Source organism: Leptodactylus fuscus, chromosome 2 (assembly GCF_031893055.1).
Source record: "Leptodactylus fuscus isolate aLepFus1 chromosome 2, aLepFus1.hap2, whole genome shotgun sequence".
Lineage (NCBI taxonomy): Eukaryota > Metazoa > Chordata > Amphibia > Anura > Leptodactylidae > Leptodactylus > Leptodactylus fuscus.
In genome coordinates this window covers 266,110,667-266,124,137 of record NC_134266.1, presented here as the reverse complement: position 1 = coordinate 266,124,137, position 13,471 = coordinate 266,110,667, and the positions used below count along the sequence as shown (strand labels likewise).

Genomic DNA, 13,471 nt, shown 5'->3' with positions numbered 1-13,471 from the left:
GAAAGCAACCATGTTTTCTGGATAACCCCTTTAAAGGGATCCTATCATTAAATCTCAATTTTTTCTGCCTACCTCATAGGAATAATCTTAAGAAAGGCTATTCTTCTCCTACCTTTAGATGTCTTCTCCGCGCCGCCGTTCAGTATATAATCCGGTTTTCGTCGGTATGCAAATGAGTTCTCTTGCAGCACTGGGGGGTGGTCCTTAGCGCTTAAAAAGCACTGGGGGCCGTCCCCAATGCTGCGAGAGAACTCTCCAGCGCCGCCTCCTTCTTCTTCAGGAACATTATCTTCACACTTCTTCTTCCGGCGCCGGGAGTCAAACTTCTAGGCCTCGGGCCTACGGCAAAGCCTTACACAGTATTATAAGCGGCCATTCTCTTGTGGCCGGCAGTCATGGGCAGTCGGCTGCCCGAGACCTAGAAGTTTGAAGCCACCACCAGAAGAAGACGCGAAGAAGACCGGTTCCTGAAGAAGATGGAGGCGGCGCTGGAGAGTTCTCTCGCAGCATTGGGGATGCCCCCAGTGCTGTTTGAGCACTGGGGACCGCCCCCAGTGCTGCGAGAGAACTCATTTGCATACTGTTTAAAACCGAATTATATACCGACCAGCGGCGCGGAGAAGACATCTAAAGGTAGGAGAAGAATAGCCTTTCTTAAGGTTATTCCTATGTGGTAGGCAGAAAAAATTGAGTTTTAATGATCTCTTTAATACCAGTTGTTGTATATGCACGTCACTGAGGGTGAATCCACCTCAAATTCCTGTGTGCGAACACCCCCTTAAAGGGGTTTTCCTTAGACTCCTTTATTGATGACCTATGTGTTCAATAAGACCTCGACACCCACTGATGACTTATTGGTGACCTATCCTAAAGGATAAGTTATCAATAAATAAGTCCCGGAAAATCCCTTTAAGGATCGGACAGCCAAGCTGAGCGTGCACGTGTATGGAGGAGTCGGTCAGAGCTAGCCAACGCGCGGCCCACCTCTAGCTAATGTGTATGGCTGTCTTTAGCCGTATTGATGCATGCGCCAGCAGTTTCCTCCTATTCCATAGTTACCTATACGTGTAATGTAGGACATATGTCACAATAACAGAGCACTTAACCATAAATATACGTAATTACAACCATCTTTGTGTAACTTAGCAGTAATGGAGGCAGACAGCCTTCCAATGAATAGCCCGCGTGGAGGTCAGAGCTTCAACACTAAACTGGATTGTTTTCCAACACAACTACAAATAAACAGATCGCAACGTTATACAGAACAGGCGCGCAAAGTCATAACAATCAATTAGCCGACTCAAGATTATAGCTCACGCAACGCAAGGATTAGCCAAACCCATACTGACACATAAGGCTTACTGGTGAGGTGACCCCATATCATCGTTTGTACAGAGTCTCTGGTGTATTACTAAACCTATCGGTAGATGATGATGGACACAGAGGGGGAGGAGGCTACCGTCACATCTATAGCTTTAGTCTTGGTAAAGTCCATTTGGTTTTGGTCCAGTAGGTGAGGAGACCCATCCAATAGTTGGAAAACCATTCATTTCCAATATCTATGGAAAAATGAGGCTTATATTTCCCAGTTTTTGGTGACCTGATAGTTCTATAGACATACCTTGTAACCCTGTGGTTTGGTAAACTGTGGTCTACTGTAGCTCATATTCCTGTTGACCCAGTGGTTAGCCGAATATCCTTGGTGACTCAGTGGTTAAGAGAGGTTTTCTTGTAGCCCAGTAGTTTAGGGGACATGTTTGGTGACTGTGTTGTTCAGAGGACATGCCTGGTGACTGTAGGGTTCAGAGGACATGCCTGGTGTCCATTGGGTTCAGAGGACATGCCTGGTGTCCATTGGGTTCAGAGGACATGCCTGGTGTCCATTGGGTTCAGAGCACATGCCTGGTGTCCATTGGGTTCAGAGGACATGCCTGGTGTCCTTTGGGTTCAGAGGACATGCCTGGTGTCCATTGGGTTCAGAGGACATGCCTGGTGTCCATTGGGTTCAGAGGACATGCTTGGTGACCATAGGTTCAGAGGACATGGTGAATAACCTTGTAGTTCAGAGGGCATAAACATGTCTGGTGACCGTGTGATTCAGTGGATATACCTGGCACCCCTGTGGTTCAGAGGACATACCTGGTGGCCATAGGGTTAAGAGGACATGTCTGGTTACCTTGAAATTCAGAGGATATGATTGGTAACCCTCTAGTTCAGAGGATATTCACATGTCTGGTGACCCTGTGGTTCAGAGGACATACCTGGTGACCCTGTGGTTCAGAGGACATAGCTGGCGACCCTGTGGTTCAGAGGACATACCTGGTGACCTTGTGGTTCAGAGGACATACCTGGTGACCCTATGGTTCAGAAGGACATACTTGTTGAGCTTTTGGTTCGGAGGACATATCTGGTGATCCTGTGGTTCAGAAGGACATACCTGGTGACCTTGTGGTTCAGAGGACATACCTGGTGACCCTATGGTTCAGAGGACATACCTGGTGACCCTATGGTTCAGAGGATATACCTGGTGACCCTATGGTTCAGAGGACATACCTGGTGACCCTATGGTTCAGAGGATATACCTGGTGACCCTATGGTTCAGAGGACATACCTGGTGACCCTATGGTTCAGAGGACATACCTGGTGACCCTATGGTTCAGAGGACATACCTGGTGACCCTATGGTTCAGAGGAAGTACCCGGTGACCCTGTGGTTGAGAGGACATACCTGGTGACCCTATGGTTCAGAAGGACATACTTGTTGAGCTTTTGGTTCTGAGGACATATCTGGTGATCCTGTGGTTCAGAAGGACATACCTGGTGATCCTGTGGTTCAGAAGGACATACCTGGTGACCTTATGGTTCAGAGGACATACCTGGTGACCTTGTGGTTCAGAGGACATACCTGGTGACCCTGTGGTTCAGAGGACATATCTGGTGACCCTATGGTTCAGAGGACATACCTGGTGACCCTATGGTTCAGAGGATATACCTGGTGACCCTATGGTTCAGAGGACATACCTGGTGACCCTATGGTTCAGAGGACATACCTGGTCACCCTATGGTTCAGAGGACATACCTGGTGACCCTATGGTTCAGAGGACATACCTGGTGACCTTGTGGTTCTGAGGACATAGCTGGTGACCCTGTGGTTCAGAGGACATAGCTAGTGACCCTGTGGTTCCGAAGGACATACCTGGTGACCTTATGGTTCAGAGGACATACCTGGTGACCTTGTGGTTCAGAGGACATACCTGGTGACCCTGTGGTTCAGAGGACATATCTGGTGACCCTATGGTTCAGAGGACATACCTGGTGACCCTATGGTTCAGAGGATATACCTGGTGACCCTATGGTTCAGAGGACATACCTGGTGACCCTATGGTTCAGAGGACATACCTGGTCACCCTATGGTTCAGAGGACATACCTGGTGACCCTATGGTTCAGAGGACATACCTGGTGACCCTATGGTTCAGAGGACATACCTGGTGACCTTGTGGTTCAGAGGACATACCTGGTGACCCTATGGTTCAGAGGAAGTACCTGGTGACCCTATGGTTCAGTTCACATCTCTGATGAACAGTTGGTTTAAATACATCTTCGGTGTAGAGAACATCCTTAGTATTTTAAAACATACCTGGCATTTCAGGTGTCTTTTGTTGTCAGGTGCTAAACGTGTGTACATGAGGAGTAACACTATATCTGGCCATAACTTGTATTCTACATTTCTAGCAGTTTTCTCCTCCACAGGCATCATCTATACATTGCATTTCTCCCTGAGCTGGTGGGTGCACACTAACTGCCATACAGTGCACACAGTAAGCAAAGGAGAATGTGTTCTTGCTTTCTCTCTCTCTCTCAGAGAGAACTGCAGGATCATGCAGGACATATATAGAGAAGTACTGGATTGTACAGATATGAATAAAGTACTTGGGCTGTAGTAGAATCTCTAACATTAGTCTAAACCTTGGTTTTCCTTCTTCCTGCATAAGATCCTGCTCATTCCTCCTCCCTCCCCTACATCTGTGTTATCTGATACATATCACCTGCCGCCCATCTTCTTATAGAGACAGCAGAGATTTCAGAGTAAAAGTCAGTTTTTCATGAAAGAGAGAAGAAGAGAATGATCTGCTAAATGAGGCATTTTTCTTTTATAATATCTTCTACAAACCTTGTTATATCCGCTTATTCTATTGTTTTATGTGATGTTTGTTGAAGTGAAAGTGACATTTAATGGGTTAGAGGAAATATTTAGCGACCTTGTGGTTTAGAGGACATCCCCGGTCACCCTTGGTTTGGAGGACTTCTCTGGTGACTCAGTGTAATAGAGGACGTGACTGATGACTAAGAGGTTACTTGCCTGTCTTCGGGCTACTGAGTTATTATTGATTTTTCGGGATGTTAGTCACAGGCTGATTTAGTTTGTCGCTGACTAAATAAGCACAATGAGAAACTATTCTATATTACTAAGGTGCTCGGACTCTCCTCTATCTCCATCTATTTTAACTTGTTTGTGTCACCATCTATTTTTTTTAAGGAACTACCATACCCTGCAATTGTCACTCTGGCCACTCAGCCTAATAATACAGTAGACTGACACTTGTCAACTCTGTAGAGGTTTTCTTTGTAGCAGTCACCTCATTTTCATCTCAGAGGTTTTATATAAAACATAATTTATTAAAGAATTTTTAATCGTTTTTAATTTTCCATGTATTATATCCTGCAATTTTCACTCTGGCCACTAAACACAATAATAGACTGACCCTTGCCAATCTTGTAGGAGTATGAAAATGAAAAATTCCCGGCGCCCCAATGAATGTCCTAGATCGGGATAAATGGCTCAGTGTCCGCTCCTACCCAGACGACGGTGAGAGTCAATGGGAATAGAAAAAACAAAAAAACGGGATGGAATGGGAGCACCACTAGATGGAATCCAAGGAGATCAAAATTTAAATAAATTAATATTCGTTTATTGGTTCCAAAAAGACAGGCAGAGGGGGGGGCTACGCGTTTCGAGCTTTAGGAACTGCACATTCTATATATGGCCTGAAGAAGACGTCGGTCTGGAGTCGAAATGCGTAGCCGCCCTCTGCCTGTCTTTTTGGAACCAATAAATGATTATTAATTTATTTAAATTTTGATTTCCTTGGATTCCATCCAGCGGCGCGCCCATTCCATCCCGTTTTTTTGTTTTCTCTATTCCCAATCTTGTAGGAAGCCGTCACCTCATTTATATCACAGACAGGATTACAATAGAAGATAACACCACCGACCCATCATTACAATGACAATAGTTGATGCCACAGCTTATCTCTTCCCCTTCCCTGCACCTCAATAAATTGGCTCCAGATTATTGCTGACACGGCCATGTGACTGCTGTAAAGCATATCACTAAGTGCTGTTAGGAGAAGCTAAGACAAGATGGCCGCCCCCGTAGTCACGTATAGAAAATGAAAAAAAAAAAAAAGAAAGAAAACCAAACTACTCCCTGATTCTCTGCCAGATTTCTTCAAGACTCTTTGTTTCAGGCCCCGCGGTCTTACCCATCGGCAAGTGTCTCCTATGTTACTTTTATGTTTTCGCTTATTTGTAGGTTTAATGTCCCTTTAAATCTTTATAGGTGGACGTGTAGACTTTGTGATGTTCTTCTCCTTAAGTATAATGGTTGTAGCCATTAAGATCAAGTCATAAATGCTTGATACGTCTTCCAGAAGCAGGAACCGGGGGCCTCGTGCGCTGAACCAGATGATCCAGACACATCTGTTTTCCTAGTTCTACGATGTAGCGCACTTGATAAAAGTGTAATCCAATAGGTCTCCTTTCACCAAGCTCCTACTTCACCATCGTTCACCTTGGGCCACGACATCACCTGATTGATTGACATCTCTCAAGGAATATAATAATCAATATCAGGACAGCCGGGAATGGCGGCGGCCTGGAAAACGGCCTCCAAATTCCTAGTAAAGTCTGTGGCTCAGCACGTAATGAAGAGCAGCTGCCAAGGATTAAGGATTGTGAGTGCGCCGAGACCTATAGCGTGCCTGCACCTCTTTACTTAGACTACAGGATTTCTCTCCGGTCCAGGGGAACATATTAGACCCTTCACAGCGAGCGCCGCTTTACTGTACCTCACAGTTATAACCTTTCCTTGCATGTTTTCTTAAATCTATGGCAGGCTGAAATATGAGGTTCTAAGAAAACGTCAGTCAGAAACCAGGTCTGAGTAGTGTAAAGCGTTCGTGCAGAGACGACATTATGGAATTGGCCACTTAAAATACTGTGCAAGCGGCCATTTTCTTGTGGCCGGCGGGCATGCGCAGTCGGCCTAGAGGCGTAGATTTTTATTAGCCGATATATTTGCTCTAGTGACTACTATTGTCTCCTAAATTGAATTTTCACAGCGTCGTGACCCCCCCACCTCTCTATCGCCCATATATTTTGCAACATATTGCGTTTCGCCTATCTTCACTCATTGTATACTCTGTGTCATTCTGAAATACCGTCCCTTTAATAAACCTCCACTGTCTTCTATGCCACTGAATGTTTCCATACTGAAAGGAATTGGACCATAAATTCTACAGAGATTGTCTTAGGTCCATGCTACAGTCCTATGAAAAAGTTTGGGCACCCCTATTAATCTTAATCATTTTTAGTTCTAAATATTTTGGTGTTTATAACAGCCATTTCAGTTTGATATATCTAATAACTGATGGACACAGTAATATTTCAGGATTGAAATGAGGTTTATTGTACTAACAGAAAATGTGCAATATGCATTAAACCAAAATTTGACCGGTGCAAAAGTATGGGCACCTCAACAGAAAAGTGACATTAATATTTAGTAGATTCTCCTTTTGCAAAGATAACAGCCTCTAGTCGCTTCCTGTAGCTTTTAATCAGTTCCTGGATCCTGGATAAAGGTATTTTGGACAAACAATTCAAGTTCAGTTAAGTTAGATGGTCGCCGAGCATGGACAGCCCGCTTCCAATCATCCCACAGATGTTCAATGATATTCAGGTCTGGGGACTGGGATGGCCATTCCAGAACATTGTAATTGTTCCTCTGCATGAATGCCTGAGGATTTGGAGCGGTGTTTTGGATCATTGTCTTGCTGAAATGTCTTGCTGAAATATCCATCCCCGGCGTAACTTCAACTTCGTCACTGATTCTTGAACATTATTCTCAAGAATCTGCTGATACTGAGTGGAATCCATGCGACTCTCAACTTTAACAAGATTCCCGATGCCAGCATTGGCCACACAGCCCCAAAGCATGATGGAACCTCCACCAAATTTTACAGTGGGTAGCATGTGTTTTTCTTGGAATGCTGTTTCTTTTTGGACGCCATGCATAACGCCTTTTTTTTATAACCAAACAACTCAATTTTTGTTTCCAAAATGAAGCTGCCTTGTCCAAATGTGCTTTTTCATACCTCAGGCAACTCTATTTGTGGCGTACGTGCAGAAACGGCTTCTTTCTCATCACTCTCCCATACAGCTTCTCCTTGTGCAAAGTGCGCTGTATTGTTACCGATGCACAGTGACACCATCTGCAGCAAGATGATGCTGCAGCTCTTTGGAGGTGGTCTGTGGATTGTCCTTGACTGTTCTCACCATTCTTCTTCTCTGGCTTTCTGATATTTTTCTTGGCCTGCCACTTCTGGGCTTAACAAGAACTGTCCCTGTGGTCTTCCATTTCCTTACTATGTTCCTCACAGTGGAAACTGACAGGTTAAATCTCTGAGACAACTTTTTGTATCCTTCCCCTGAACAACTATGTTGAACAATCTTTGTTTTCAGATCATTTGAGAGTTGTTTTGAGTAGCCCATGATGCCACTCTTCAGAGGAGATTCAAATAGGAGATCAACTTGCAATTGGCCACCTTAAATACCTTTTCTTATGATTGGATACATCTGGCTATGAAGTTCAAAGCTCACTGAGGTTACAAAACCAATTTTGTGCTTCAGTAAGTCAGTAAAAAGTAGTTAGGGGAATTCAAATCAATAAAATGATAAGGGTGCCCATACTTTTGCACCGGTCAAATTTTGGTTTAATGCATATTGCACATTTTCTGTTAGTACAATAAACCTCATTTCAATCCTGAAATATTACTGTGTCCATCAGTTATTAGATATATCAAACTGAAATGGCTGCTGCAAACACCAAAATATTTAGAACAAAAAAATGATTAAGATTAATAGGGGTGCCCAAACTTTTTCATAGGACTGTATAAAGAACCTTGTTTACAGAGGTCACATCATACAAAGAACCATTGTTTCAGGAGAAATGACCTGCATCCCTGTCCAGCCATGACAAACAGTGTTGCATATGGTTTATAATAACCCATTCACTGCCTAGTACTGAGCCTCTGTGTATTATCACCACATCTGCTGTCCGGGCCATGAGGATGAGCGGCGCTATATGCAGTAGTAATTGTACTTCTCTATTACAGGAAGATTCTGGGGAAATTTTACTTCTGGACGCCAGGATTTGGTGCTGCGCTGCCTGCGTCGTACGTTGCTATACTGATTGAAAGGAAGAGCAGGTAATTTACTTTATTTTCTATGTCATTTCATGGTAAATTGGTTAAATTTTGAATCTCATAACAATTTCCTAAAATAGCGTTTAGAGCAGAATGGGTCCACTAAACGGTGCGAACCCTACAGATGATGGTATATCATATTCAGAATAAGACAGGAAGGCAGTGCTGATTATATCTGCATCTTTAACAAGGGGAGGCAGTACTATCTGTAGTTACATTATTTACTGTGAGAGACATAGAGGCAGTACTATCTTACCTACATAACTTACAGTAAGACATAGAGACAGTACTATCTTTACCTATATAACTTACAGTAAGTCCAAGAGAGAGTGCTATCTTTACTTATGTAACGTACAGTAAGACAGAGACAGTACTATCTTTACCTATATAACTTACAGTAAGACAGGTAGGCAGTACTATCTTTACCTATATAACTTACAGTAAGACAGGTAGGCAGTACTATCTTTACCTATATAACTTACAGTAAGACAGGAAGGCAGTACTATCTTTACCTATATAACTTACAGTAAGACATAGAGGCAGTACTATCTTTACCTATATAACTTAGAGTAAGTCCAAGAGAGAGTCATATCTTTACTTATGTAACGTACAGTAAGACATAGAGACAGTACTATCTTTACCTACATAACTTACAGTAAGACATAGAGACAGTACTATCTTTACCTACGTAATGTATGGTAAGACAGGAAGGCAGTACTATCTTTACCTACATAACTTACAGTAAGTCCAAAAGGCAGTGCCATCTTTACCTACGTAATGTACAGTAAGACAGTTAGGCAGTACTATCTTTATCTACTTAACTTACAGTAAGACAAGGAGGCAGTACTATCTTTACCTACGTAACTTACAGTAATATAGGGAAACCGTACTATCTTTACCTACTTAACTTACAGTAAGACATAGAGACAGTACTATCTTTACCTACATAACTTACAGTAAGACAGGTAGGCAGTACTATCTTTACCTATATAACTTACAGTAAGACAGCAAGGCAGTACTATCTTTACCTACATAACTTACAGTAAGACATAGAGGCAGTACTATCTTTACCTATATAACTTACAGTAAGACATAGAGGCAGTACTATCTTTACCTATATAACTTACAGTAAGTCCAAGAGAGTGTGATATCTTTACTTATGTAACGTACAGTAAGACATAGAGACAGTACTATCTTTACCTACGTAATGTATGGTAAGACAGGAAGGCAGTACTATCTTTACCTACATAACTTACAGTAAGTCCAAAAGGCAGTGCCATCTTTACCTACGTAATGTACAGTAAGACAGTTAGGCAGTACTATCTTTATCTACTTAACTTACAGTAAGACAAGGAGGCAGTACTATCTTTACCTACGTAACTTACAGTAATATAGGGAAACAGTACTATCTTTACCTACTTAACTTACAGTAAGACATAGAGACAGTACTATCTTTACCTACATAACTTACAGTAAGATGGAGGCAGTACTATCTTTACCTAATTAACTTACCGTATGACAGACTGACAGTACTAGCTTTACCTACGTAACGTACAGTAAGACAGGGAGACAATACTATCTTTACCTATATAACTTACAGTAAGACAGAGAGATAGTACTATCTTTACCTATATAACTTACAGTAAGACAGGGAGAGAGTACTATCTTTACCTACGTAACGTACAGTAAAACAGGGAGGCAGTACTATCTTTATCTTCATAAATTAAAGTAATACGGGGTCAGGACTGCCATATCATTACCTACATAATGTACAGTAAGACAGGGAGCCAGTACTATCATTACTTACATAACTTACAGTAAGACAGAGAAGTAGTACTAGCTTTACCTACATAACATTCAGTTAGAGACAAGGATTTGGTACTACCTGTGCTTACATTATTTACTATGAGGGGCAGGAATACAATACTATCTTTACCTACATAACTTTCAATAAGAGACAAGGAGGTGGTGCTATCTGTACTTACATTATTTCCAATGAGAAACAGGGATCCAGTACTATCTTTACTTACCTAACTTAGATAGAAAACAGGGAGCTGATACTATCTCTATATACATTATTTGCAATTAGAAATGGGAGGAAGTATTATCTGAACTTACATCATGGTGTTGGAGAGGTGATACTATCAATACCTACCTAATTTACTGTGAGGGACAGGGATGCAATACTATCTTTACCTACATAACTTTCAATAGGAGACAGGGAGACAGTACTTCCTTTACCTGCATCACTAACAATGAGATAGGAAGGCAGTACTATCTATTCCTGCATCATCTACAATCGGGATGAAGAGTCAATATTAAAAGGTTGCACCATGTCACAATTGATGCCTATGGAGTGGCAGTGTACAGGACCCCCTCTAAACACCACCATTGTGACCTCGGTGATCAGTGCAGTACATAATATACATTACTAGTCGTGCATACATAGGGAAGGTTTCGGCATCGCTCCAGCATCCTTGACTGGCCTGCCACAACAGCTCGTGATAGAATGCGAGGACTTAACAGGTGCTCCTTTGGGAGCGGTTTCTCAAATAGCCAAGAGCAGCTCACTCAGCATTTCCTTACTCTTCCCAAGCCTGGGGTGTCTCTTTCATTGAGAATTGGGATCATTGTGAATACTTGAGAAAGACATCTGTCTCCCGTTACCACGTCCTGGTGGCATCTGCCTTGGTCCACCAGCTGTAGCAGATAGTGAGCTATTTATTACAATTGGCTCAGCATGTGTTAATTTGTCCTCATAATTGTCATTATCTGATGTTGGCCTTCTCATAAGCGCTGCTTTACATCTGTCAGTCATAGAAAGGCAGAGGGCAATTCAGAGGCGAGAGCATACATGGGCCAGATTTCCTCAATTTGTAGACCATCACATGCTGGATTATACAAATCTTGCATGCATATTTCCTTCAGTGCGATGGATTCTCCCCTACTTAGTGTGTCTTCGGGAGTGTAGACCTCGTGTCCATGTTTGGCTTCACCAATGCGTTTGTCCATTTGACCCCCAGTGTGACCAAAGTACTGGATGAAACCTATATGTAAATCATATCTTTCATGCACCCTGGGCGGTGATGCACGATCCGACGTCATCTTCTGGCACTCCTTCCTCTTCTTTCTTCTTCTTTCGGCGACGCCCTCCGGTCCCAGCTTCATCGTCATCTTTTTCTGGTGGTTCAAATCCGATTGGATCAAATCTGGCACGTGCGCACTGCCATTGAGAAAAATGGCGCCGGAGAATGTGCAGTAGCTCCGGAGGGAGTGCTACTGCATACGCGCCGGATTTCAACCAATCGAATTTGAACTGCTGGAAGAAGACAACGATGAAGCCGGGATAGAGCTGGGACCGGAGGGCGTCGCCGAAAGAAGAGGAAGGCGAGCCAGAAGATGACGCTAAGGTCTGATTTACATCTATGTTTTTATAGTTTTATTTTAAAGGGATTCTACCATTAAAACCCTTTTTTTTTTGGATAAGACATCGGAATAGCCTTTAGAAAGGCTATTCGTCTCTTACCTTTAGATGTGATCTCCGCCGCGCCGTTCCTTAGAAATACCAGTTTTTACCGGTATGCAAACTAGTTCTCTCGTAGCGATGGGGGTGGGCCCCGGCGCTGGAAATACGATGGGGGCGTCCCCACTGCTGCTTGAAAACAGGCTCCAGCGACACCTCTATCTTCTGCTGGATCCTCCCCTTCGTTCTTCGTCTTTCTTCGGCAGCACCTTCGACGCCTGCGCAGTTGGCTCTGCCAGTGAGACACTAGTAGAGCGACTGCGCATGCCTGCGGCTATAGTTCCGACACCGCAATTGCGCGCATGCGCAGTCGGCTCTACTAGTGTCTCACTGGCAGAGCCAACTGCGCAAGTGTCGGAGGTGCTGCCGAAGAAAGACGAAGAACGAAGGGGAGGATCCAGCAGAAGATAGAGGCGTCGCTGGAGACTGTTTTCGAGCAGCAGTGGGGACGCCCCCATCACATTTCCAGCACTGGGGCCCGCCCCCATCACTGCGAGAGAACTAATTTGCATACCAGTAAAAACCGGTATTTCTAAGGAACGGCGCAGCGGAGATCACATCTAAAGGTAAGAGACGAATAGCCTTTCTAAAGGTTATTCCGACATCTTATCTACAAAAAAAAGGGGTTTTAATGGTAGAATCCCTTTAAAACGGGGGGTTTAAAATAAGATTAGCGATGCCTGAATAGCCTTTTTAAAGGATATTCACGCATATGTGGGGCTCATACAGCATAGTTTTACTGATAGAGCCCCTTTAAGGAACCTTAAAGAGCCAAAAGTTGGTCAAAATAGACAATTTTAACCAAAACAATCGGTAACACATCATCTTTATAAGTAAAGAAATTTTTGACCACTGGTTTCCAGTCCTTCGCCAAATGTTCCCAGTGAAAGATTGTTCATTTTGAGTTGGTGTTTTAGAACATATATAGCAAGTTTGAACAACTGTTTTGGCAAGTGTGGACAAAGATGTATATGGCCGTGTCAGAGTACTGGTGGCTCACCAGAAGATCTGTCAACTGTTGTTCATCTACCTGCTTCTATCTAAAGTCTACGGCCACCTTTAGCATGGTTTTGGAGAAACCGTACTGTACAATGCCAACCATCTTCTTTTTAAGAAGACCACCACCACATTTTCTGTGATGGATTTTCCATACTAGCCATTTTTTTTGAGAAGACCATCTCTCTAGAAGACTACTTTTTCTTGCAATTTTGGATAGTATATTAGATCATTGTCCAATCCTACCAAAATCAAATGTGAACATGTTTAGTAGTAACCACATGGCAGTGTGTCATGTTATACTTCCTCGATCTTCTAGAAAAGAGCATTGGCATACGGGAGGGACATTTTTGATGTGTCCTCCAATCCACACCTCTATGGTGGTTGGTCTTCCTTGGTAACACTATGA

General features: G+C 43.1%; 1 protein-coding gene across 2 annotated transcripts in view; it reads left to right on the top strand.

Annotated features, from left to right (window-relative positions):
• Positions 1 to 13,471, top strand: part of TMEM135 (transmembrane protein 135) — a 229,310-nt gene that overhangs the window by 26,398 nt on the left and 189,441 nt on the right. For both annotated transcript variants that reach the window (XR_012715121.1, XM_075266218.1), the window contains exon 3: positions 8,454 to 8,546. Coding sequence is in view for 1 of the 2 variants with exons in the window: in XM_075266218.1 (XP_075122319.1) it covers positions 8,454 to 8,546 (93 nt within the window). In the remaining variant the exon portion in view is untranslated. The remainder of the gene's footprint in view (positions 1 to 8,453; positions 8,547 to 13,471) is intronic.